Raw genomic sequence first — 27,325 nt, forward strand, 5'->3', positions numbered from 1 at the left:
GACAAGACCAATCCGGCCAATTACCCGCCCCATCAGTCTACTCTCAATCATCAGTAAAGTGATGGAAGGTGTCATTAACAGTACTATCAAGTGGCAGTTGCTTAGCAATAACCTGCTCAGTGACATTCAGTTTGGGTTCCGCCAGGGCCACTCAGCTCCTGACCTCATTACAGCCTTGGTTCAAACATGGAAAAAGGAGCTGAACTCAAGAGGTGAAGTGAGAGTGACTGCCCTTGACATCAAGGCAGCATTTGACTGAGTACGGTCAATCATCTGGGCATCAAGGAACCCTAGCAAAACTGAAGTCAATGGGAATTAGCGGGAAAACTGTCCGCTGGTTGGAGTCATACCTAGCGCAAAAACAGATGGATGTGGTTGTTGAAGGTCAATCATCTGAGCTTCAGGACATCAGTGCAGGAGTTCCTCAGGGTAGTGTCCTAGGCCCAACCATCTTCAGCTGCTTCAGCAATGACCTTCCTTGAATCACAAGGTCAGAAGTGGGGATGTTCGCTGATGATTGCACAATGTTCAGCACCATTTGCAACTCCTCAGATACTGAAGCAGTCCATGTAGAAATGCAGCAAGACCTGGACAATATCCAGGCTTGGGCTGATAAGTGGCACGTAACATTCGCGCCACACAATCTTTCTTCACAAGGTGGTGCAGAAGGAAGCAGCATACGCGATATAAACATGAAGATAGGGATAGAAAAAACAGAGGGAAAGATAAGTAAAACAGTTTGAGGCAATATCTTGTTACTGTTTCTTGGGCTCGCTGTAGTCCTTGATTGAAGATGTGGTCTGGTGTTTGATTGGGGCTCAGTAGTCTTCTAAAAAATCTTGTTCATGTTGGAAACCTTTTCTCTCTCTGAGCTGGAGTCCTGTGCAGCTGTGTTGACTCCCCCCCCATGTCAGAAGTCCCTGTGCTGCTGTGTTGCTGATCCCCCCTGGCTAGAGACCCTGTGCAGCTGAGCTGTTGACCAAGGCCTCATAAGGCCAGGAGCTGACCAGAATCCAAGAGGGACCAGGTCAGGCGGAAGACACCGGGTGGCCGCACGGTTCAGCAATGACTTCCTGCGGATTCTCCTCGAGGCTGGAAGGGAAAGGTGGGAACTCCTCTTGCCATGGGACGGCAGGAAGAGACCCTCCCATCTAACTGAGCAAACCTGGATGGAGATTGCTGAGGAGGTCAGCAAACGTGGGCTCACCCTCTGAAACTCCAGTGCCGCAAGAGAGTCAATGACCTCCTTCGCTCCACCAAGATGAGTTCTCCATACGTATATCATCTTTGGGGCTTGCATGTGGTTCGGCAGGAGGAAGAGCGACATGGTGTGGGAGTGGCTGCAAAGGGGGTGGTAAAAGGCTGAAGTAACAGCAGATCATGTTTGATGCATGGCTGCATCTCCAAGACAGCCGACCTTCTGTCCTAGCTTTCTCCCTGTATGTCCCTTGAGTCAAGACATGAGGAAGAGGCATTTGGGATCTCGTATCAAGGCCAGAAAAAGTGATCTACTGGTCTCCGTGGAAAGACTAACAGTGTCTCTCTTTCTGCTCGCTGGATAAAATGGCTCACACCACCAGGGAAAGGGCAAAGAAAGGAGGCGGCATTTCAGACGTCCAAGACTGACCCTGGCAGAGGAGGTGGCCCTGGAACGAGTGGATTCCTGGGACAGCCAATGCAGAGCAAATGGAGAGACTGGAGTGTCCACCCAAGAGAGTGAGGAGGCATTGTGTTCATCTGCCAACCACTGCTCTTCTAAAGAAGCACATCATGCATGGTTGCCATGGGCAGATCCACAAAGCAGAACCCCTAAATGTTTGTGTTTTCTTGTGCAGGTCATGGCACCTCAGAAGGAAGATTGTCTGCTGGCGCCATTTGAATCCCGTCACCCTCTGAGGATGAGGAGGAAGAATCCTTAGAGGGTGAACCATCACACCATTCCCCTGAACCCTCCACCAGCAGATACTCTCCCCTTGGTGGGTATGTGCTTGGGCTTAGATGCAGGGTCACAAGCAGGTGAAAGCACCAAACATGGGTCCAAGCAGCTGACACAGGCCATGATTGTTGAGGCCACTGACAGTCAGAGGACTATGGCAGACCTGGCCCATGCTAAGCCCTCGAGTGATGACGAGCCTCTGGTGTCAGCAGAACAGAACATGTTTAAGGGAACATCTGGCAGAGCAGTCTGAGGCAATGTTCAGTCATGTTTAGACGATGGAAGAGTCCCTTCATGCCATGAGGTCTGTCGTCTCGGTGTGCAAGCACATGGTTTCCTCCATTGAGAGGTTGGCTGCCCTCCTGGAGAGCCAGAGCCCAGAGAGGCACATAATTCTGTACACCATTGCCTTGGCCATGAATTCAACACAACAGTGGCAAAGCAAGAGGGCGACAAGGCGCTTGGTGTCTTCTCCAGGTCCTCATATGTCTATGGTCAGCAGGGAAGTTCAAATGAGCCTTGAAAGGGAGGAGGAGAGCCTGACCCCCACATTTAGGGATCCCCTCAGGGCGCTCCCAAAGTGAACAGTGGCTCCTCAGTTCCTCCGCCAGTGACCCCAGCTCCAGTAGCTGTGACGACGGAGAAGGCTCCTACACTTGTCCAGGGTCTTCCAGGCCTCCGACAGCCAGAGGCAATGTCATTCCAGGCTATAGGGCAGTGCAGGGGAAGCACTTCGTAGTATTAGGATTTAATAACCTGGTGGGGGGGGGGGGCGGAATTGAGGTTTGATTACCGTGAAGTAGGGGGGGGTGGTAATTGGGGTTTGATTACCTGTGGGGAGTATTATTAGGATTTCATTACCTGTGGGGGGTATTGGGGTTTGATTACCTATAGGGCATCATATCAGAGTTCGATTACCAGTGCGGGGTGTGGTGGTGGTTTACTTTTGGGGTTTTATTACCTGTGGAGATATTAATGGGGTTTGATTACCTATGAGAGGTATTGGGGTTTGATTACCTGTGGGGAAGTATTATTGGCGTTTATCTGTGGGGATATTAGTGGAGTTTGATTGCCTGTGGACATATTAGGGTTTACCTGTGAGGAGTTTTATTGGGGTTTGATTATCTGTGGAGGTATTATTGGAGTTTGATAACCTGTGTGAGGGTGTGGTGGTGGTTTATTTTTGTGGTTTGATTACCTGAGGGGATATAAATGGGGTTTGATTACCTGTGGATGTATTTTGAGTTCGATTACCTGTGGGGGGTTTTATTGGCGTTTAGTTACCTGCGGGGGGGGGGGGGGTGGTGGTTATTAAGTTTTTCAGGGATCTTCGCACTCCGTCCTCGCGCCTTTTTCTGCATTAACCGTCGCTCCCACGAGGTGATGCTGAGGACGATCTCGTGCGACTTGAAATCTTTCGGGGACCGAGAGCGGGAAAGTGACGGTGCGACCATGAACTGGGTCGGGGGAGTTCGGTGAGTTGCGGAGGCATCGGTGGCCTAAAGTGTATTTGCGACATAGAAGGATTGCTGGAATGCATGAAAGGGCTCAGTAGCAAGGAGCCGAGTGAGGGGGGGGGGGGGGGGGAGAGAGTAGGGTGGGGGAGGAGAGAGGATGGTGAGGGAGGAGGGGGGTGGAGGGGGGGGGAGGAGAGAGGAGAGAGGGGGCGTGGGGGAGAGGAGGTGGGGAGGAGAGAGGAGAGAAGGGGGCGGGGAAAGAGGATGAGGGGGTAAGAGAAAGGAGGGCGGGTGTGGAGAGAGGAGCGGGAGAGTGAAGGCGGGAGGAGGAGGAGGGAGGGAAAGGGCGGGGGAGGAGGAGATGAGAGGAGGGCGGAGGGGGAAGAGAGAGGAGGGCGGAGGGGGAAGAGAGAACAGGGTGGGGGGAGGGAGGGGAGGAGAGAGGAGGGGGAGGGGAGGGGAGGAGGGCAGGGGGAAGGAGGGGAGGAGGGCAGGGGTGAGGTGAGGGAGGGGGTGTGAGAGAGGAGGAAGATGGAGAGGAGGTTGGGGGGTAGGGGAGAGGAGGGAGGAGGAGAGTAAGGCGGGGGAGCAGAGGAGGGCGGGCTGGAGGGAGGAGAGAGGAGGGCGCGGGGGGAGAGAGGAGGGCGTGGGGGGTGGAGTGAAGAGGGGGGAGAGTGAGGGCAGGGGCAGGAGAAGGAGGGCGGGGGGGAGGAGAGAGGGGGGCGGGAGAGGAGGGCGAGGGGGGCGGGGAGGAGAGAGGGGGGCGGGGGGAGAGAGGAGGGGGGGAAGAGAGAGGGGGTGGAGAGGGGGATGTGGAGGAGAGGGGGTGGAGAGGGGGGATGTGGAGGAGAGGGGGAGGGTGAGGACAGAGGGGGGCCGGGGGAGAGGGGGCGGAGGGGAGGAGAGGGGGCGGGGAGGAGAGAGGAGTGGGGGAGAGGAGGGAGGGAAGAGAGGAGGGCGGGGGGAGAAAGGAGGGCGGATGGAGAGAGGAGGGGGAGAGGGCGGGAGGAGGAGGAGGGAGGGAGAGGAGGGGGTGAGAGGGAGGGGGAGGAGGCGGGAGGGAGGGGGTGGGGGAAGACGAGGGAGGTGGAGAGATGGCGGGGGGAGGAGAGAGGAGGGCGGCAGAGGCAGGAGGGGGAGGGGAGGGGAGGAGAGTGGGGAAGGAGGGGAGGAGGGCAGGGGGAAGGAGGGGAGGAGGGCAGGGGCGAGGAGAGAGGAGGGTGAAGGAGAGAGGAGGTTGGGGAGTTAGGACGGAGGGGGGGAGGAGAAACGAAGGCGCTGGGGAGGCGAGTGGAGGGAGGGGGGAGGAGAGAGGAGGGTAGGAAGGGAGGGGAAGGAGAGAGGAGGGAGGGGAGGAGAGCAGGAGGGGGTTAGAGCAGGGTGGGGAGGGAGGAGGAGAGAGGAGAGAGGAGGAGAGAGGAGGGCAGGGAGCGAGGGGGAGGGGGAGGGGGTGGAGAGAAAGGAGAGGGAGAGAAAGGGGAGGGAGAGAGGGGGAAAGGGGAGGAGGGGGGAGGGGAGTGGTTGAAGGGAGTGATCGATGACGTCATCAGTGCGTCTGAACATTTGCCAGCTTGCCAGTATGAATCCCTGCATGCACGCGGTGACATCACCATGTAATGTTATCAGACGTAATGACATCCTATTGTTGCCTCATCCCTCAATGGCTGCGACTGCCACCTCCATCCCCCCAACAGTATCCCGCGATTGCCGCCTCAATTGCTGCTTCTCTTCCCTGCTCCCTCCCATAATCACTGCCTCAGTTGCTGCTTCTCTTCCCCGCACTCGTCTGCTCATTGCTCTATCCTGCCGTTCTCTCCCACTCCCAGCTGCTCACTGCTCGTTTTCAACCTTGATGCTTGCTCCCATCCTGCCACCGCACCCCCCCCCCCCCCCACCCGCTTCTGGAGGGGCAGACGGGTGCGGTAGGGAGCAGGAAACTGATTGCAGCGATCACTGTATGGGGCGGTTTGAGGCAGCGATTGCGGGAGGGAACGGGATACTGTTGGGGGTGGGTGGAGCCGGCCGTCGGGGCCATTGAGGTGGGTTTGAGTTCAATTCACTTTTTTGTGTTAAATTGAGCACCGCTATCTTTGTTACTAGCAACTGCCTGAGATGTCGCAGCTAGTGACATTTCGATGAGGCTGCATTTGCGCATGTGCCAGTACTGCACCACCTTGTGGTTGTGTTGTTACATTCAGTTTGAGTGTGAGAAACCTGGGTCTGAAGCTAGTGTATTAAACTCAAGTAAAGGCAATTACAAAGGTATGAAGACAGTTGGTTACAGTGGACTGAGAAAATGTTAAAAGGTAAGACAGTAGAGAAGCAGGGTGGACATTTAAGGAGATATTTCACAACTCCAACTAAGATATCTTCTTCTTTGGCCTCCTTGTCTCGAGAGACAATGGGTAAGCGCCTTGAGGTGGTCAGTGGTTTGTGGAGCAGCGCCTGGAGTGGCTATCAAGGCCAATATTAGAGTGACAAACTCTAATATGGGCTGTTACACAGTTGGCTCTCCCCTTGCGCTTCTGTCTTTTTTCCTGCCAACTGCTAAGTCTCTTCGACTCGCCACACTTTAGCCCCGCCTTTATGGCTGTCCGCCAGCTCTGGCGATCGCTGGCAACTGACTCTCACGACTTGTGATCAATGTCACAGGACTTCATGTCGCGTTTGCGGACGTCTTTAAAGCGGAGACATGGACGGCCGGTGGGTCTGATACCAGTGGCGAGCTCGCTGTCCAATGTGTCTTTGGGGATCCTGCCATCTTCCTTGCGGCTCATATGGTCAAGCCATCTCAAGCGCCGCTGACTCAGTAGTGTGTATAAGCTGGGGATATTGGCCACCTCGAGGACTTCTGTGTTGGAGATACGGTCCTGCCACCTGATGCCAAGGATTCTCTGGAGGCAGCGAAGATGGAATGAATTGAGATGTCGCTCTTGGCTGACATACGTTGTTCAGGCCTCGCTGCCATTGAGCAAGGTATTGAGGACACAGGCTTGATACACTCGGACTTTTGTGTTCCGTGTCAGTGTGCCATTTTCCCACACTCTCTTGGCCAGTCTGGACATAGCAGTGGAAGCCTTTCCCATGCGCTTGTTGATTTCTGCATCGAGAGACAGGTTATTGGTGATAGTTGAGCCTAGGTAGGTGAACTCGTGAACCACTTCCAGAGCGTGGTCGCCGATATTGATGGATGGAGCATTTCTGACGTCCTGCCCCATGATGTTCGTTTTCTTGAGGCTGATGGTCAGGCAGCCGCAAACCTGTCGATGAGACTCTGCAGACACTCTTCAGTGCGAGATGTTACAGCAGCATCGTCAGCAAAGAGGAGTTCCCTGATGAGGACTTTCCGTACTTTGGTCTTCGCTCTTAGACGGGCAAGATTGAACAACCTGCCCCCTGATCTTGTGTGGAGGAAAATTTCTTCTTCAGAAGACTTGAACGCATGTGAGAGCAGCAGGGAGAAGAAAATCCCAAACAGTGTGGGTGCGAGAACACAGCCCTGTTTCACACCACTCAGGATAGGAAAGGGGTCTGATGAGGTGCCGCTATGCTGAATTGTGCCTTTCATATTGTCATGGAATGAGGTGATGATACTTAGTAGCTTTGGTGGACATCTGATCTTTTCCAGTAGTGTGAAGAGACCACGTCTGCTGACGAGGTCAAAGACTTTGGTGAGGTCAATGAAATCAACTTGGAGTGGCATCTGTTGTTCGCGGCATTTCTCCTGTATCTGACGAAGGGAGAACAGCATGTCAATGGTCGATCTCTCTGCACAAAAGCCACACTGCCTCAGGGTAGACGTGCTCGGCCAGCTTCTGAAGCCTGTTTAAAGCGACTCGAGCAAAGACTTTCCCCACTATGCTGAGCAGGGATATTCCACGGTAGTTGTTGCAGTCACCGTGGTCACCTTTGTTTTTATATAGCATTGAGAAAGAAAGACTATGAGAAGAATGCACCATCTGTGGCGAACTAACGAAGGATGGTACCAAATTGAAAAAAAGATGTACAATGCTGCAAAGATTGGTGGTAGGCCAGAAGGTTGGGAAAATGTTAAAAACCAGCAAAGGACGACTAAAGAAAATAAAGGGGGAGCAATTAGAATGAGAGTAAACCAGCAAAAAATATAAAAACAGTAAGAGCTTCTACAAGGATATAAAAAATAAGAGAGTGGCAAAAGTAAACGTTGATCCTCAGCGGATGAGACTGGGGAATTAACAATGAGAAGCAAGGAAATGGCAGAAACATTCAACAAGTATTTTGTATCTGTCTTCACGGAAGACGACACAAAAAAAATCCCAAAAATGGTAGAAAATCAAGGGGCAAAACGGAGGGAGGAACTTAGAACAATCACTATTACTAGAGAAAAAGTATGAGGAAATGGGACTAATATCTGACAGGTACTCTGGACCTAATGGCCTGCATCCTAGGGTCTTAAGCGAAGTGGCTGCAGAGATAATGCATGCATTGGTTGTAATCTTCCAAAATTCCTTAGATTCTGGAAAGTCAGAGCAGATTGGAAACCCGCAAATGTAACATCTCTACTCAAGAAAGGAGAGAGAAAGCAGGAAACTATATATTTTTTTATTTCCAAAATATACTTTATTCATAAAAATCTGTAAAAATTACATTGCCAAACAGTTTCCAAACAGCACCAAAAAATACAAACATTGCAAGGGAGATCAGTTTCCTTCAATACTGTCATGAGTTTCTTCCCAACCCTTCCGTTTCACAATTGTCATGTCAATTACAGTTTTACATTTACAGCAATTGAGAATATTAACGATACAGTTCGAGGGGTTTCCCATGGATCCAGCCCCTCAGTCCAGCTTGGTGGGGGAACCTTACACTGTGGTCTTTCCCCATTGAGCCTTTGCTGCGGCTGCCCCAAGCTTTAGTGCGTCCCTCAGCACGTAGTCCTGGACCTTGGAATGTGCCAGTCTGCAACATTCGGTGGTGGACAACTCTTTGCGCTGGAAGACCAGCAAGTTTCGGGCAGACCAAAGGGCGTCTTTCACCGAATTGATAGTCCTCCAGCAGCAGTTGATGTTTGTCTCGGTGTGCGTCCCTGGGAACAGCCCGTAGAGCACAGACTCCTGTGTTACAGAGCTGCTTGGGATGAACCTTGACAAAAACCACTGCATCTCTTTCCACACCTGCTTTGCAAAGGCACATTCCAGGAGGAGGTGGGCGGTCGTCTCTTCCCCACCACAGCCAACGCGGGTGCACTGTGCGGAGGGGGCGAGACTTCGGGTGTGCATGAAGGATCTGACGGGGAGGGCCCTTCTCACCACCAGCCAAGCTACGTCTTGGTGCTTGTTTGAAAGTTCTGGTGATGAGGCATTCCGCCAAATGACTTTGACGGTCTGCTCGGGGAACCATCCGACAGGATCCACCGTTTCCTTTTCCCGTAGGGCCTTGAGGACATTCCGTGCAGACCACTGCCTGATGGTCCGGTGGTCAAAGGTGTTTTCCCGCAGAAACTGCTCCACGAAGGATAGGTGGTACGGCACGTCCCAACTGCATGGAGCGTTCCGCGGCAATGTGACCAGGCCCATCCTTCGCAACACCGGGGACAGATAGAACCTCAGCACGTAGTGACACTTGGAGTTTGCGTACTGGGGGTCTACACACAGCTTGATGCAGCCGCACACGAAGGTGGTCATCAGGATGAGGGCCGCGTTGGGTACATTTTTCCCGCCCTTGTCCAGAGATTTGAACATCGTGTCCCTCCGGACCCGGTCCATTTTAGATCCCCAGACGAAGCGGAAAATGGCTCGGGTGACTGCCACGGCGCAGGAGTGGGGTATGGGCCAGACCTGCGCCACGTAGAGCAACAACGTGAGCGCCTCGCACCTGATGACCAGGTTCTTACCCACCATGGAGAGAGATCGCTGCCCCCACATGCCCAACTTTTGTCGTACCTTGGCTACTCGCTCCTCCCATGTTTTGGTGCACGCCCCGGCTCTTCCGAACCATATCCCCAGCACCTTCAGGTAATCTGACCTGACGGTGAAGGGGACAAAGGATCGGTCAGCCCAGTTCCCAAAGAACATGGCCTCGCTCTTGCCGTGGTTAACTTTGGCTCCCGAGGCCAGTTCGAACTGGTCGCAGATGCTCATCAGTCTGCGCACGGACAGCGGATCCGAGCAGAAAACGGCGACGTCATCCATGTACAGGGAGGTTTTGACCTGAGTGCCTCCGCTGCCTGGGATTGTCACCCCTCTTATGCTCGCATCCTTCCTAATAGCCTCAGCAAAGGGTTCAATACAGCAAACAAACAAGACTGGGGAGAGAGGACAGCCCTGTCTGACTCCAGATTTGATCGGGAAACTTTCAGATTCCCACCCGTTGATTGAGACTGCGCTACTGATGTTTGTGTAGAGCAGTTGGATCCAATTGCAGATTCCCTCCCCAAACCCCATTTTGGAAAGCACGTCCATCATGTAGGTGTGCAATATCCTGTCAAAAGCCTTCTCCTGGTCCAGGCTGATGAGGCAGGTGTCCACCCTCCTGTCCCGTACGTAGGCGATCGTATCCCTGAGTAGCGCGAGACTATCAGAGATCTTCCTGCCGGGTACAGTACAGGTCTGATCGGGGTGAATCACCAACTCCAGAGCAGACTTGACTCGACTGGCTATGACTTTGGACAGAATCTTGTAATCAACATTAAGCAGTGAGATGGGCCGCCAATTTCTGATTTCTGCCCTCTCCCCCTTCTGCTTGTAAATGAGGGTGATGATGCCTTTTCTCATGGATTCTGACATGCTGCCGGCCAAGAGCATGCTCTCGTATACTTCCAGCAGGTCCGGACCGACCCAGTCCCACAGGGCCGAGTACAACTCGACCGGTAAGCCGTCGCTCCCGGGAGTTTTACTCGTCTCGAAAGACTCGACGGCCTTTGTCAGCTCGTCCAGAGTTAGCGGCTTGTCCAGTCTCTCCCTCCTGCTGTCATCTAAGACCTCTGTGATAGATGACAGGAAGGACTGGGAGGCTCTGCTGAGAAAGCAGGAAACTATAGGCCAGTTAACCTAACAACTGTCTCTGGGAATGTGCTGGAATCCTTTCCTAAGGAAGTAGTAGCAGGACATTTAGAAAATCATAATACAATCAAGCAGAGTCAGCATTAAGGATATAACAAGCAGGGTGGATAAAGGGGAACCAGAAGATGTAGTGTATTTGGATTTCCAAAAGGCATTTGATAAGGTGCCACATAAAAGGTTACTGCACAAGATAAGAGTTCATGGTGTTGGGGGTAATATATTAGCATGCATAAAGGATTGGCTAAATAACAGGAAACAAAGTGTCAGGAAAGAAGTGTCATTTTCAGGTTGGCAAACAATGTATATTAATGACTTGGATGAAGAGGCTGATTGTATTGTAGCCAGGTTTGGAGACAATACAAAGAAAGGTAGGAAAGCAAGTTGTGAAGAGGACACAAAGAGCCGAATTTTATGGACCCCCTTGGGATGGGAACGGAGGCAGGAGGGATGGAGTGTCCATCGCCTTCCTGATGCCTTCCAATTTAGTCTGGGGTGGGGAAAGCCGAGGACTACATTTCTGCCCCAGGCCAATCGATGACTACTTAAGCACCTCTTCCCGCCTCTGCCTCAATTTAATAAAAGGAGGAGGGTCCTGCCGCTGCATGGAGACGTTGCCAGGTAAAACCTGGCTGCCTCTTAGTGGGGTTGGAGGGTGGGTCCAGGGCCTCCAGAGGGCCCCACGGTGGCAATTGCGCCCTCCTGGGAAGACACACCCCACCCGCACCATTCCCCTACCCCACCCCGTCGCAGGGGCCTGCCTAAATGGCCCTGGTGCCCCTGACCCCACATACCTCTCCCAGGATCTTCGACGTCCTCAATACGACAGGGCCTCCTGCATTACCGGCAGTGGCCACTGCTCCCAGTGGTGCTGCTGGCACTGCATAGCTGCCTGCCTTCTGATTAGCTGGTAGCACTTGGAGGTGGGAACTTGTCTCTTGAAGGGATGGTGTCTCCAGTGGGCAGTTAATTGCCTGCCTGCTGTGGCATTCCAATGGGGATCCAGCAGCGGGCCGAGGTGGGTTCTCCTCTCCCCCCACCTTCCAGCCTGCCACTGGGATGCCCGTCATCAGTACATAATGCAGCACAAAGAGTATGCAAAGGGATATAGATAGTTTAAGGGAGTGGGCAAACCTTTGGCAGCTGGAGTATAATGTGGGAACAATGTGAGGTTGTCCAGTTTGGTGGGAAGAATAGATAAGCAGAATATTATTTACATGGAGAGAGAGTGCAGAATGCTGCGTTACACAGGGATCTGGGTGTCCTCGTGCATGAATCACAAAAAGTTAGCATGCAGGTACAGCAAGTAATTAGGAAGGCAAAAATGGAATGTTGGCCTTTATTGAAAGAGGGATAGAGTATAAAAGTAGGGAAGTCTTGCTACAACTGTACAGGGCATTGGTGAGACCACACCTAGAGTATGGCGTACAGTTTTGTTCTCCTTATTTATGAAAGGGTCTACTTGTATTGGAGGTAGTTCAGAGAAGGTTCACTAGTTTGATTCATGGGATGAAGGGGTTAGACTTATTGAAACAAGCAAGATTCTGAGGGGGCTTGACAGGGTAGATACTGAGAGGATATTTCCCCTCATGGGGAATCTAGAATTAGGGGGCACAGTTTCAAAATAAGGGGTCTCCCTTTTAAGACATAAAGGAGGAGGAATTTCTTCTGTTAGAAAGTCATTAGTCTGTGGAATTCTCTTCCCCAGAGAGCAGTGGAGGCTGGGTCATTGAATATGTACAAGGCTGAGTTAGACAGATTTTTGATCTACAAGCAGGAAAGTGGAGTTAAGGCCATGATCAAATCAGCATGATCTTATTGAATGGCGGAGCAGGCTCGAGGAGCCAAATGGCCTAGTCCTGCTCTTATTTCTTAAGTTCTTATGTTCCTCGCTTTTGTACTCTGTGCCTCTATTTATATAGCCCAGGTTCCCGCTTGACTTTTTCAGGACATTGTCAACCTGCCCTGCCACTGACCACAATTTGTGCACATTTACCCCCAGGCCCTTTTGTTCTGTCACCCCTTTAGAATTGTCTCTACTCGTTCTTTCTACCAAAATGTATCACTTCACACTTCTTTGCATTAAATTCCATCTTCCACGTGTCTGCCCATTTCACCAGCCTATGTCCTCCTGTTGTCTATCCCTATCCCCCTCACAGTTCACAATACTGCTAAATTTTGTCATCTGCAAATTTTGAAATTGTACCCTGCACACCCAAGTCTAGGTTATGAATATATATCAAGAACCACAGTGGTCCAAATACCGACCCCTGTGGAACCCAACTCTATACCTTCCTGCAATCCAAAAATCAACTGTTCACCACTACTCTTTCCTGCCACTCAGCCAACTTCACATCCATGATGCCACTGTTTCTTATTCCATGGACTTCAACTTTTTATGTGGCACTTTATCAAATGCCTTTTGTAAGTCATGTGCGCCACATCAACTTCATTACCCTCATTGACCCTCTCTGTTACCTCATCAAAAAATTCAATCGTTAGTTAAACACGAAATGACCTGAACAAATCCTTGTTGGATTTCCTTAATTAATCCGCATTTGTCCAAGTGACTGTTAATTTTGTCCCAGATTACCATTTCTCAAAGCTTTCCCACTACCGAGTTTAAGCTGACAGGCCTGTAGTTGCTGGGTTTATCCTTGCACCCTTTTTTGAAGAAGGTTGTAACACTTGTAATTCTCCAGTCCTCTGGCACCACCCCTTATGTAAGGAGGACTGGAAGATTATGGCCAGTGCCTCCCCAATTTCCACACTTACTTCTGTCAGTATCCTCGGATGCATCTCATCCTGTCCTGGTGACTTATCAACTTTAAGTACAGCCAGCCTTTCTAATATCTCCTGTTTATCAATTTTAGCCCATCCAGTGTCTCAAGTACCTACTCTTTCTCTATGCCATTGTCAGTATCTTCTTCCTTGGTAAAGACGGATGAAAAGTACTCACTTACCTCAGCCTTGCCGTATGCCTCCATGTGTAAATCCTTATTTTGATTCCTAATTGGCCCCACTCCTCCTTTTACTATCCTTTTACTATTTATATGCCTAGAGAAAACTTTTAGATTCCCTTTTATGTGAGCTGCCAAATTCTTCTCATACTCTGCTGCTCTTAATTCTTTTTTTCCACTTCCCCTCTGAACTTAAATTCAGCCTGGTTCTCGCTTGTATTACCAAGCTGACATCTGTCATACGCTCCCTTTTTCTGCTTCATCTTTCTATCTTTTTCATCATCCGGGGAGCTTTGGCTTTGTTTGTCCTACCTTTCCCCTTGTGGGAATGTACCTCGACTGTATCTGAACTATCTTTTTAAGGGCAGCCCATTGATCCATTACAGTTTTGCCTGCCAATCTTTCATTCCAGTTTACCTGGGCTTCCTATTTTCATACTCGCTAGCACGTGGTGCCAGGAGTAATCTGGAGATTACCTCTGAGATCCTGCTTGTTAGTTTTTTTCCGAGCTCCCTAAAGACTGTCTGCAGGACCCCATCCCTCTTTTTGCCTATGTCGTTGTTACTGATTTGGACAATGACTGCTGGCTGTTTACCCTTTGCCCTCTTGAGTGCTCTGCAGATGCTCGGTGATATCCTTGATTCTGGCACCAGGAATGCAACATACCATCCTGAATTCACGTCTGTGGATGCAGAAATATCTGTCTGTTCCCCAAACTATTGAATCGCCTATCACAATTACTTTGTTAGTTTTTCTCCTGCACGCTCCATGCCCCGCTCCCCCCACCCACCCCGTACAGTTGAGCCAACCATGGTGCCGTAGACTTGGTTCTGGCTGTACTCCCCGGAGAAACCATAATTTCACCAATCTTCAGAACTGAATACTAATTGGAGAGCAAGATGCACACAGCAGACTCCTGCACTACCTGCCTGGTCCTCCTTGACTGCCTTGTGGTCACCCAGTCCCTCTGTGCCTGCCCACCCTGAAACTGTGGGGTGACCAAATCTAGAAATGCGCTATCCACAAAACTTTCAGCCTTATGGATGTACTGCAGTGACGTCAGCTTCTGCTCAAGCTCTGAAACCCGGAGTTCGGACTGCTGCAGCTGATGATGCTTCCTACACACGTGGTTGTACAGGACACGATAAGGGTTTTGGAGTTCCCAGGTGGAACAGGATGTGCACTCCGCGGGACCGAGATGCCCTGCCGTGCCTCTATTTATTAGACTATTAACTGACTTAACATGGCATCAAGGAGCCCTAGCAAAACTGAGGTCAATGGGAATCAGGGGGAAAACCCTCCGCTGACTGGAGTCATACCTAACGCAAAGGAAGATGGTTGTGGTTGTTGGAGGTCAATCATCAGAGCTCCAGGACATCACTGCAGGAGTTCCTCAGGGTAGTGTCCTCGGCCCAACCATTTTCAGCTGCTTCATCAGTGACCTTCCTTCAATCATAAGGTCAGAAGTGGGGATGTTCGCTGATGATTGCACAATGTTCAGCACCATTCGTGACTCCTCAGATACTGAAGCAATCCGTGAAGAAATGCAGCAAGACTTGGACAATATCCAGGCTTGGGCTGATAAGTGGCAAGTAACAATCGCATCACACAAGTGCCAGGCAATGACCATCTCCAACAAGAGAGAATCTAACCATCTCCCCATGACATTCAACGGCATTACCATTGCTGAATCCCCCACTATCAACATCCTAGGGGCTACCATTGACCAGAAACTGAACTGGAGTAGCGATATAAATACTGTGGCTACAAGAGCAGGTCAGAGGCTAGGAATCCTGTGGCGAGTAACTCACCTCCTGACTCCCCAAAGCCTGTCCACCATCTACAAGGCACAAGTCAGGAGCGTGATGGAATACTCTCGACTTGCCTGGATGGGTGCGGCTCCAACAACACTCAAGAAGCTCGACACCATCCAGGACAAAGCAGCCCTCTTGATTGGCACCTCATCCACAAACATTCACTCCCTCCACTACCGACGCACATTGGCATCAGTGTGTACCATCTACAAGATGCACTGCAGCAACGCACCAAGGCTCCTTAGACAGCACCTTCCAAACCCGCAACCTCTACCAACTAGAAGGACAAGGGCAGCAAATGCATGGGAACACCACCACCTGCAAGTTACCCTCCAAGTCACACACCATCCTGACCTGGAACTATATTGCCGTTCCTTCACTGTCGCTGGGTAAAAATCCTGGAACTCCCTTCCTAACAGCACTGTGGGTGTATCTACCCCACATGGACTGCAGCGGTTCAAGAAGGCAGCTCACCACCACCTTCTCAAGGACAATTAGGGATGGGCAATAAATGCTGGCCTGGCCAGCAACGCCCACATCCCATGAATGAATAAGAAAAAACAGAAACCAATCAGATACTTCCTGTGAGTTGACATCACTTTATTTTATAGGTACATAAATGTTTACTTAACTTTTATTATTTATATATCATTTTAATTTACTGAAAAATTCAGAATCCTTTAGTGTTGCTATCCCTTGCTATTTAATTTTAACTTTATCCCCTAGCTTTGATTAATTCATTGAACACTGATTGTAATTATGATAAATTATCAAATTGGCCATAATTGTATGCTAATTAATTGAATAGTCTTACTTTATAGTTGATTAACTTAAATTAAATTACATTAAAATAAAAATGCAAAGGTTACCAGTGAACTCACCCAGGTGACTCCTTGCCCTATGCCATCACATCACGATACATCCCTGCCTCTCACATCTGCTCCTCTCTTCCACTGTGCTTTATTGCTCTGCTGCTTCCAATGTTACCCGCACTGTTTATAAAGGCTCCTCTCTCTTGCTGTACTTCTCTGCTCTGCTGGCATCCCAACTGACAACCACTTTTAAGCACTTGCAAACAATGGTGAATGGATAGCAGTTAACAAAAATTTTGGCCATTTTTTTTCTCCTCATCCCAAGCTTGGGGTAGTGAAGGCAAGTGTTGTCAAGCTATTAGCTTTGGCTCAGTGGTAGCATTCTTGCCTTTGAACCAGAAGGTCATAGGTTCATATCCCTACTCCAGAAGCTTGGATATACAATCTAAGCTGATGCTTCACTGTAGTATTGAGGGAGTGCTGCATTGTCAGATGTGCTGTCATTTGGATAAGTTATTAAATAGAGGTCCTGTCTTCCCTTTTAGGTGTATGTAAAAGATCCCATGGCACTACTTCAAAGAAGAGTAGGGAAGTTCCCTCCAATGTCCTGGCTAACATTCATCCCTCAACCAACACCTGAAACAAATGATCTGGTCATTATGTCATTGCTGTTTTTGGGAATTTGCTGTGCGCAATTTAACTGCCATGTTTCCTATATTGTAATAGTGACTACACTTCAAAAGTACTTCATCAGCCGTAAATTGTTTTATGTACTGAGCTCATGAAGTACACTATATATATATGCAAGTCTTCCTTTTGCTGTCTCAGAATAGAGTTCCGTTCTGGGATCTGTCTGATCTGCCCTGCTGAGTAATACACCATAGGAGCCTCTGAAAGATTCCTATAGGAAATATATGTTGGTAAAGTAGTATTTCTGGTCAAATAATATGTATTAATTATCGAAATGGAATAGAGGAATTTTCATGAAATTTCTATTAGCTAGTGGAGTGAGAGTTTCCGTGGGCAAAATGATTAACGCGTCAGAATTTACTAGAAGTAATGTCATTGTATTCTTTATTTTATAATAGAAACAGAATCAAGCTGAAACAACAGAAAAGGCAGCAAAAGGTAAGAGTAAGTAGAATATAAGGGGAGATTCCCATCAGCACTTCTGGGCACTTAAAATTATTAACTGGAAAGTTGCAGATTAGAGATGCATGATTTCTCGATATGTATTCCTGTTACAGAAATCTCCCCTAGGCTGTTGAGAAAGTTGCTTTTGGGTCGATAGATAGCTATGACCTGATAATTGTGCTCCCTTATGTAGACAGCGCAGGCACACACCCTATATAGCAGGGGCAGAAAATTAGAAGTTTAATTCCTGCACTGGTTCTGCACCTCCACCAGAGGGACAAAATAGGTTGGTGCTCTTTCAGGTCAGCCTTTTCATAAGCATTCGGGGTGTTCTGGAGGCTGTTTCTTGTCTTCTTTGGAAATTGTACGAATTTGCTTTATCCAGGTATGGCAAAAAAAGTGCTGGAGCACAAGTCAAGCCTGCCGGTGCACAGCCACAGAAATTAGCTTCCTGCACAACTTAAAGCTGTATCATTTTTGGATTGGTAGGTGTAATTTTATTTAAATTTTCACTTTGGCTTTCATATGATAGATTGATTTTGAAGCACTGTCATCTTTCTTACCTTCTTGGAGCTGGAGGATAAGGAGGATTTCCAGAGCATTCATTAGAAGGATATTTGATGTCTGCACGTAGCTGAGGCAGATGGCACAAATCTATTAATTAGATTAGATTAGATTAGAGATACAGCACTGAAACAGGCCCTTCAGCCCACCGAGTCTGTGCCGACCATCAACCACCCATTTATATTAATCCTACACTAACCCCATATTCCTACCACATCCCCACCAGTCCCTATATTTCCCTACCACCTACCTATACTAAGGACAATTTATAATGGCCAATTTACCTACCAACCTGCAAGTCTTTTGGCTGTGGGAGGAAACCGGAGCACCCAGAGAAAACCCACGCAAACACAGGGAGAACTTGCAAACTCCACACAGGCAGTACCCAGAATTGAACCCGGGTCGCTGGAGCTGTGAGGCTGCGGTGCTAACCACTGTGTCAGGTAGGATGGCCCTGATTGACCCTGGTCATGTCATAGGAGATTTGACAAGGGAGGCCTCTCTCTAGGTTGGGATTGAACTCTCAAAATGTAATTTGGTTGTCCCAGCAGAGAAGTCATCCTGAGACGTTGAAGAAGCACATGTACAATGACAAACATGCACAATCTAAAGCCCCTGGATATCATAAAGTGAGGTGTATCATATAGCTAAATCGTTACAAAATCACCTTGAGGTGTTAAGGCTTCGAAAGATGTGAGTGTAGCAAAGTTTCTGATTCTACATTGCATCTTGGTAGTGTGCCAGCTTAAGCATGAATATGCAAGAAACAAGGTGTAAAATTGGGCAAGGGACCTGCAGAACTTTGTGGAAACCAGTGTTTGGGCCCTGTACAAGATGCACAGTAAAGTTGGGTTCTGTTTCCTTGCCTGATTCCTTTGTGTATTCTCCTTTTCTCCATCTGGTTCCTGATCCTGTAGATAGTGTTTACTTGAGCTTCCTTCCCACCCGCCACTGTGAATGGTGCCTTGAAATGCCAAATTGGGTAATTTTCAGAGCCACTAAATGCAGTTGCAAGCCTTTTAAAGAATGTAAAGAACTAAGTATTGCTGCCACACACTAGCAACTGCTTGGATTTATTTCCTATTATTTTGGTATTTTCCGAACTGCACTAATGTTCTGACAACAGTCAATGGTTATAATTATTTATCTACCCACATTTTATTTTATTACCATCTGAAAGCTAACATGCAGGCGCAACAAGCTATTAAGAAGGCCAATGGTATGTTAGCCTTTATCACAAGAGGATTTGAGTACAGGAGTAATGAAGTCTTGCTTCAATTGTATAGAACCTTGGTTAGATTGCACCTGGAGTACTGTGTGCAGTTTGCGTCCCCTTACCTTAGGAAGGATATTATTGCCATAGAAGGAGTGAACCAATGAAGTTCACCAGACTTGATCTCAGGATGGCGGGACTGTCCTATGAAGAAAGATTGGGGAAACTGGGCCTGTATTCTCTAGAGTTTCGAAGAATGAGAGGTGGTCTTATTAAAACCTACAAAATACTTAAAGGGTTAGACAGGGTAGATGCAGGTAAGATGTTTCCCCTGGTTGGGGAGTCTAGAACCAGGGGACACAATTTCAAAATAAGGGGGAAGCCACTTAGATGAGAAGAAATTTATTTTCTCAGAGGGTTGTGAATCTTTGGAATTCTCTACCCCAGAGGGCTGTGGAAGCTCAGTCATTGAGTATGTTTAAAGCAGAGAGTGACAGATTTCTAAATACCAATGACATAAGGGGATATGAGGATAATGTGGGGAAAAAGGCATTGAAGTGGATGATCAGCCATGATTGTATTGAATGGCGGAGCAGGCTTGATGAGCTGAATGGCCTACTCCTGCTCCTATGTTCCTCTGTATATCTAAGTCTGTTAGAGTTTTGCCATATTTATTTTCATTTTTTGATGATGTGGGTTTTTGTTTCTTATGTAAGAGATTACTACATTTAATTGATCATGATGGTTGGAAATCTCGATGAAAACAGTAGTCTTATGAGCACTATGGTCATCACACATCAAAATATTGCAGCTGAGTGGCTTAAATTTCATATTTGTAAATCAGCAACATCACAGTTGTATATATAGGAACACACTAATCAAAAAGTAGCAACAGCAGTAAAAAAAAACACATTAAATTTAAAAACTACAAACATGAAAAGTTCATCTCCCAAGAATCTTATTCAACGGCATTACCATTGCTGAATTCCCCCAAAATCCACATCCTGGCAGTTACCATTGACCAGAAACTTGACCAGCCATATAAATACTGTGGCAACAAGAGCAGGTCAGAGGTTGGAAATTCTGTGACGAGTAACTCAACACCTGACTCCCCAAAGCCTGTTCATCATCTACAAGGCATAAGTCGTGGAGTACGATGGAATTGTCTTCACTTGCTTGGGTGAGTGCAGCTCCAACAGCACTCAAGAAGCTCAACACCATCCAGGACAAAGCAGCCAACTTGATCAGCACCCATCCATCACCTTAACCATTTATTGCCCCCCCATGACTGTTGCACTGTGGCAGCTGTGCGTACCATATACAGGATGCACTGCAGCAACTCGATTGGGCTCCATCGACAACACCTTCCAAACCCGTGACCTTTTCCACCTAGTAGGACAAGGGCAGCAGATGCATGGGAACACCACCACCTGCAAGTTCTCCTCCAAGCCACAAGTCATCCTGACTTGGAACTATATCACCATTCCTTCACTATCATGGGTCAAAAACCTGGAACTCTCTTCCTAACAGCGCTGTGGATGTACATACACCCCGTGGATTGCAGCGGTTCAGGAAGGCTTATATACAGGGTGGTGCCAGAGGACTGGTGAATTGCAAGTGTTACACCCTTGTTCAAGAAAGGGTGTAAGGATGAACTGAGCAACAGGCCAGTCAGCTTAACCTCAGTGCTTTTAGAAATGATAATTCAAGACAAAATTAACAGTCACTTGGACAAATATGGATTAATTAAGGAAAGCCAGCACTGATTTGTTCAGGGCAAAGCGTATTTACCGAACTTGCTTGAGCTGTTTGAGGTAATGGGGTTGATGAGAGTGATGCGGTTGATGTGATGTATATGGACTTGCAAAAGGCATTTGATAAAGTGCCACATAACAGGCTTGTTGGCAAAGTAAGAGCCTGTGGAATAAAAGGGACAGTAGCAGCATTGAAGGAAGTTGGTTGAGTGATAGGAAACAGAGAGTAGTGGTGAACAGTTGTTTTTTAGACCGTAGGAAGGTAAATAGTGGGGTTCCCCAGGAGTCAGTTTTAGGACCACTGCTTTTCTTGATCTATATTTATTATCTAGACTTGGGTGTGCAGGGCACAATTTCAAAATTTGTAGATGATGCAAAACTTGGCAGCATTGTGAACTGTGAGGAGGATAGGGACAGACACAGCCTGGTGGAATGGGCAGACAACTGACAGATAAAATTTAATGCAGAGAAGTGTGAAGTGATACATTTTGGTAGGAAGAATGAGGAGAGGCATTATATAAAAAAAGATAAAATTCTGAAGGAGGTGCAGGAGCAGAGGGACCTGGCGGTATATGTGCACAAATCATTGAAGGTGGAAGGGCAGCTTGAGAAAGCAGTTAATAAAGCATACTGGATCCTAGGCTTTATAAGTAGGGGCATAGAAAACAAAAGCAAGGAAATGATGGTAAATCTGTGTAAAACACTGGTTTGACTTCAACTGGAATATTGTATCCAGTTCTGGGCATCACACTTTAGGAAAGATGTGAAGGCATTAGAGAGAGTGCAGAAAAGATTCACTAGAATGGTTACAGGGATGAAGAGGATGTCTAATGAGGAAAGGTTTAGCAGGTTGAGCCTATACGCATTGGAGTTTAGAAGAATGAGAGGTGATCTTATTGAAACATTTCAAATTCTGAGGGAGCTCGACGGGGTAGATGTAACTTCAGTTACATGGATTGACTGGAGAAGCTGAGGCTGTTCTCGGAGAAGAAGATGATGAGAAATAGGAGCAAGAGTGGGCCATTCAGCTCCTCAGGCCTGCTTCACCATTTAGTAAGATCATGGCTGATCTGACTGTAGCCTTAACTCACTTTCCTGCCAGTCCACCATAACCCTTGATTCCCTTGTAGATAAAAAAATCTGTCTAACTCAGCCTTGAATATATTCAATGATGCAGCCTCCACTGCTCTCTGGGTAAGAGAATTCCAAAGATTAACAACCCTCAGAGAAGAAATTCCTCCTCATCTCCATCTTAAAAGGGATTCAGAGGTTCCCATGAGGGAAAGCATCTTCGCAGCATCTACCCTGTCGAGCTCCCTCAGAATTTGAAATGTTTCAATAAGATCACCTCTCATTCTTCTAAACTCCAATGCGTATAGGCTCAACCTGCTAAACCTTTCCTCATTAGACATCCTCTTCATCCCAGGATCAGCCTAGTGAACCTTCTCTGAACTGCTTCTAATGCAAGTATATCCCTCCTTAATAAAAGCAAAATATTGCCGATGCTGGAAATCTGAAATAAAAACAAAGTGCTGGATATGCTCAGCAGGCCAGGCAACATCTGTGGCGAGAGAAGCAAAGTTAACGTTTCAGGTCCATGACCTTTCATCAGAACTGGCAAAGGTTAGAAAAAAAAAGTTCTTATTTTATTAGTTCCCATTAGGGACCAAAGTGGCAATCTGTATATGGAACTGGAGGACATGGGTGAGTTTTTAAATGATTACTTTTCATCTGTGTTCACTATGGAGAAGAACGATGTAGGTGTAGAGATCAGGGAGGGTGATTGTGATATACTTGAACGTATTAGCATTGAAAGGGAGGAAGTATTAGCTGTTTTAGCGGGCTTAAAAGTGGATAAGTCCCCAGGCCCAGATGAGGTGTATCTCAGGCTGTTATGTGAGGCAAGGGAGGAGATAGCAGGGTCTCTGACACAAATTTTCAAATCCTCTCTGGCCACAGAAGAGGTACCATAGGATTGGAGGACAGTGAATGTGATACCTTTATTCAAGAAGGGTAGCAGGGACAAACCAGGTAATTACTGGCCGGTGAGTCAAACATCAGTGGTTGGGAAACTATTGGATAAAATTCTGAGGGACAGGATTAATCTCCACTTGGAGAGGCAGGAATTAATCAGGGATAGTCAGCATGGCTTTGTCAGAGGGAGATCATGTCTAACTAACTTGATTGAATTTTTCGAGGCGGTGACTGAATGTATAGATGAGGGTAAAGCAGTTGATGTAGTCTACATGGACTTCAGTAAGACTTTTGATAAGGTCCCGCATGGGAGATTGGTTAAGAAGTTAGGAGCCCATGGGATCCAGGGAAATTTGGCAAATTGGATGCAAAATTGGCTTAGTGGCAGGGGGCAGAGGGTGATGGTCGGAGGGTTGTTTTTGCAAGTGGATGCCTGTGACCAGTGGTGTACCACAGGGATCGGTGCTGGGACCCTTGCTGTTTGTAGTGTACATTAATGATTTAGACGTGAATATAGGAGGTATGATCGGTAAGTTCGCAGATGACACAAAAACTGGTGGTGTCGTAAATAGTGAGGAGGAAAGCCTTAGATTACAGCACGATATAGATGGGCTGCTAAGATGGGCGGAGCAGTGGCAAATGGAATTTTATCCTGAGAAGTGATGCATTTTGGGAGGAATAACAAGGTAAGGGAATATACCATGGATGGTAGGACCCTAGGAAGTACAGAGGATCAGAGGGATCTTGGTGTACTTGTCCATAGATCACTGAAGGCAGCAGCACAGGTAGATAAGGTGGTTAGGAAGGCAAATGGGATACTTGCCTTCATTAGCCGAGGCATAGAATATAAGAGCAGGGAGGTTATGATGGAGCTGCATAAAACGCTAGTTAGGCCACAGCTGGATACAGTGTACAGTTCTGGGAGCCACACTATAGGAAGGATGTGATTACACTGGAGAGGGTGCCGAGGAGATTCACCAGGTGTTGCCTGGGCTAGAGCATTTCAGCTATGAAGAGAGACTGAAAAGGCTAGGGTTATTTTCCTTCGAGCAGAGAAGGCTGAGGGGGGACATGATTGAGGTATACAAAATTATGAGGGCCATTGATAGGTTAGATAGGAAGCAACTTTTTCCCTTAGCGGAGGGGTCAGTAACCAGGGGGCATAGATTTAAGGTAAGGGGCAGAAGGTTTAAAGGGGATTTGAGGAAAAAAATTTTCACTCAGGGTGGTCGGAATCTGGAACGCACTGCCTGAAGAGGTGGTAGAGGCAGGAACCCTCACAACATTGAAGAAGTATTTAGATGAGCAATTGAAACGCCATAGCATACAAGGCTGTGGGCCAAGTGCTGCAAAATGGGATTAGAATAGTTAGGTGCTTGATGGCCGGCACAGACATGATGGGCTGAAGGGCCTGTTTCTATGCTGTATAACTCTACGGCAGACCTGAAACATTAGCTCTGTTTCTTTCCCCACATGCTGCCTGAACTGCTGAGTATTTCCAGCACTTACTGTTTTTATATTCCACGTTAAGTAAGGAGGCCAAAACTGTACACAGTACTCTAGTTGCAGTCTCAACAACGCCCTGTTAAGTTGTAGCAAGCCTTCCCTACTTTTATACTCCATCCCCCTTGCAATAAAAGCCAACATTCCATTTGCCTTCCTAGTTACTTGCTGTATCCGCATGCTAACTTTTAGTGATTCATGTACAAGGATATCCAGATACTTGTGTACCACAGCATTCTGCAGTCTCTCGCCACTTAAATAATATTCTGCTTTTCTGTTCTTCCTGCCAAAGTAGACAATCTCAGATTTTCCCACATCATACTCAATCTGCCAAATTTTTGCCCACTCACTTAACCTATCTGTATCTCTTTGCAGACTCTTTGTGTCCTCACAACTTGCTGTCGTACCTATCTTTGTATTGTCAGCAAATTTGGCTAGAATATACGCGGTCCCTTTGTCCAAGTTATTAATATAGATAATAAAAGTTGAGGCCCCAGCACTGATCTCTGTGGCACTTCTACTAGTTAGTTTTGCCAACCTGAAAATGCCCCATTTACTTCTGTTTTCTGTTAGTTAGCCAGTCCTCTATCCATGCTAATATATCACCCCCAACACCATGAGCTCTTAGCTTGTGTAGTAACCTTTTATGTGGCACTTTATTGAATGCCTTTTGGAAATTCAAATACACTGGATCTACTGGTTTCCTTTTATCCACCCTGCTTGTTATATCCTTAAAGAACTCTAATGAATTTGTCAAACACGATTTCCCTTTCACAAAATCATGTTGACTTTGCCTGATTGCATTATGATTTTCTAAATGACCTGCCGCTATTTCCTTAAAAATGGATTCCAGCATTTTCCAATGACAGATGTTAGGCTAACTGGCCTATAATTTCCTGCTTTCTGTCTCCTTCCTTTCTTGAATAGAGGTGTTACACTTGCAGTTTTCAAATCAAATGGGACTTTCTAGAATTTAAGGAATTTTGGAAGATTACTATCTCTGCAGCCACCTCTTTTAAGACCCTAGATTAAGAGGCGATTTGATAGAGGTGCTCAAAGTTAAGAAGGTCTGGACAAAGTAGGACACTGATTTCCTGCACCTCTACCCTCACCCCTTCCCCTCCCTTCCAGAACCGCGACAGGATTCCCCTTGTCCTCACTTTCCACCCCACCAGCCTACAGATCCAAAGGATCATCCTCCGCCACATCCAGTGTGATGCCACTACCAAACGCATCTTCTCCTCCCTTCCTCTGTCAGCATTCCGAAGGGATCGTTCCCTCTGCGACAACCTCGTCCACTCCTCCATTACCCCCACCACCTCGTCCCCTTCCCACGGCACGTTCCCCTGCAATTGCAGGAGGTGTAATACCTGCCCATTTACCTCCTTCTCTTCACTATCCAAGGCCCCAAATACTCCTTTCAGGTGAAGCAGTGATTTACTTGTACTTCTTTCAATTTAGTATACTGCATTCCCTTCTCACAATGTGGTCTCCTCTAACTTGGGGAGACCAAACGCAGATTGGGTGACCGCATTGCGGAACACCTCCACTCAGTCCATAAGCATGACCCCGAGCTTCCGGTTGCTGGTCATTTCAACACCTCCCCCCTGCTCTCATGCTCACATCTCTGTCCTGGGATTGCTGCAGTGTTCCAGCGAACATTAACGCAAGCTCGAGGAACAGCATCTCATTTACTGATTAGGCACACTACAGCCTGCCAGACTGAACATTGAGTTTAATAGGCATGATGAGCCCCTCCCGCTCTCTTCTCCCCCCCACCCCCCTGTACAGATTAGGCACGCTACAGCCTGTCGGACTGATCATTGAATTCAATAATGTCAGAGCATGATGGGCGCCCCCCTTATTATGTTTAGTTTTTTTTCTATTTTTCTTTTTTATTTGGTTATTTTATTTTAGTTTTTTAGTGTGTTTAGTTTGTTTCTACTGTGTTCCTGTTTTTTAAAAAAAAAATTAATGTTTGTGCTTGGAGTGCTTTGTGCTTTACAGTCTATTCACACCCTCTCTGTACTAGCGCTTTGTCTTTCAGCACATCATTAACATACCTTTTGCCTTTGTTCCATGACCTTCTGGTCAGTTATTCTCTGTGACCTTGTCCTATCAACACCTTCTCTTTTGATATCTCTTGCCCCACCCCCTACTTTACTTGCTAAAAATCTTTTACATTTCTAATATTTGTCAGTTCTGAAGAAGGGTCACTGACTTGAAACGTTAACTCTGCTTCTCTCTCCACAGATGCTGCCAGACCTGCTGAGTATTTCCAGCATTTCTTGTTTTTATTACTGATATTAAGGTGATTGGCAATAGAAGTAACAGTAGCATGAGGAATAAACATTTATGCAGTGAGTGGTTAGGATCTGGAATGCACTGCCTGAGACTGTGGTGGAGGCAGTTTTAATCATGACTTTAAAAAGTAAACTGGATAGTTCTGTGAACGGAAAAAAATTATAGGGCTATGGGAAAAAGGCAGGGAAGTGGGACTCGGTGGTTTGCTCTTGCAGAGAGCTGGCACAGACACGACAGGCTGAATGGCCTCCTTCTGTGCTGTAACCATTCTATGCTTCTATGGCGCCTCACCACCATCTTCTCAAGGGCAATTAAGGATCAGTAACAAATGCTGGCTTTGCCTTACATCCCTGGAACAAATTAAAGAAAGGAATAGGATGAAGCCATTTAGACGCTTGAGCCTGTTCTGCTATTCAATGAGATCATGACTGATCTGTGACCAAACTCCATATACCTGCCTCTGCCTGTATCCCTTAGATTTTTATGAGTGAAAAATATTATCAATCTCATACTTAGAATTTTAACAATTGATCTAGCATCAATTGCCATTTGTGGAAGAGAGTTCCAAACTTCAACTGCCCCTTGCCTGTAGAAGTGTTTCCTTACTTCACCCCTGAAATGCCAGGCCCTAGTTTTTAGACTCTGCCCCCAGTCTGAGAGTCCCCAACCAGCAGAAATAACTTTTATCTACCCTATCAAGTTCCCTGTAATATCTTGAAAACTTTGATCAAATCACCCCTTAAATTTCTAAATTCCAGGGCTACAATCCTAGTTTGTGTAATTTCAGCAGACAATTTTTTTAGAATATCAACATGTTAGATTAGATTAAAAGAGATGTTTTTATGTTTGTTTAGAGTTTTGTA

General features: G+C 47.4%; 1 protein-coding gene across 1 annotated transcript in view; it reads left to right on the forward strand.

The window, feature by feature from the left end:
* The first annotated feature begins 3,319 nt into the window (after positions 1-3,319).
* LOC137384926 (regulator of DNA class I crossover intermediates 1-like) overlaps positions 3,320-27,325 on the forward strand; it is a 54,252-nt gene continuing 30,246 nt past the window's right edge. The window contains exons 1-2 of the mRNA XM_068059635.1: positions 3,320-3,411; positions 17,105-17,144. Of these exons, the coding sequence (XP_067915736.1) occupies positions 3,320-3,411; positions 17,105-17,144 (132 nt within the window). The remainder of the gene's footprint in view (positions 3,412-17,104; positions 17,145-27,325) is intronic.

This window comes from Heterodontus francisci, chromosome 27, assembly GCF_036365525.1.
Source record: "Heterodontus francisci isolate sHetFra1 chromosome 27, sHetFra1.hap1, whole genome shotgun sequence".
In the NCBI taxonomy this organism is placed as follows: Eukaryota; Metazoa; Chordata; class Chondrichthyes; order Heterodontiformes; family Heterodontidae; genus Heterodontus; species Heterodontus francisci.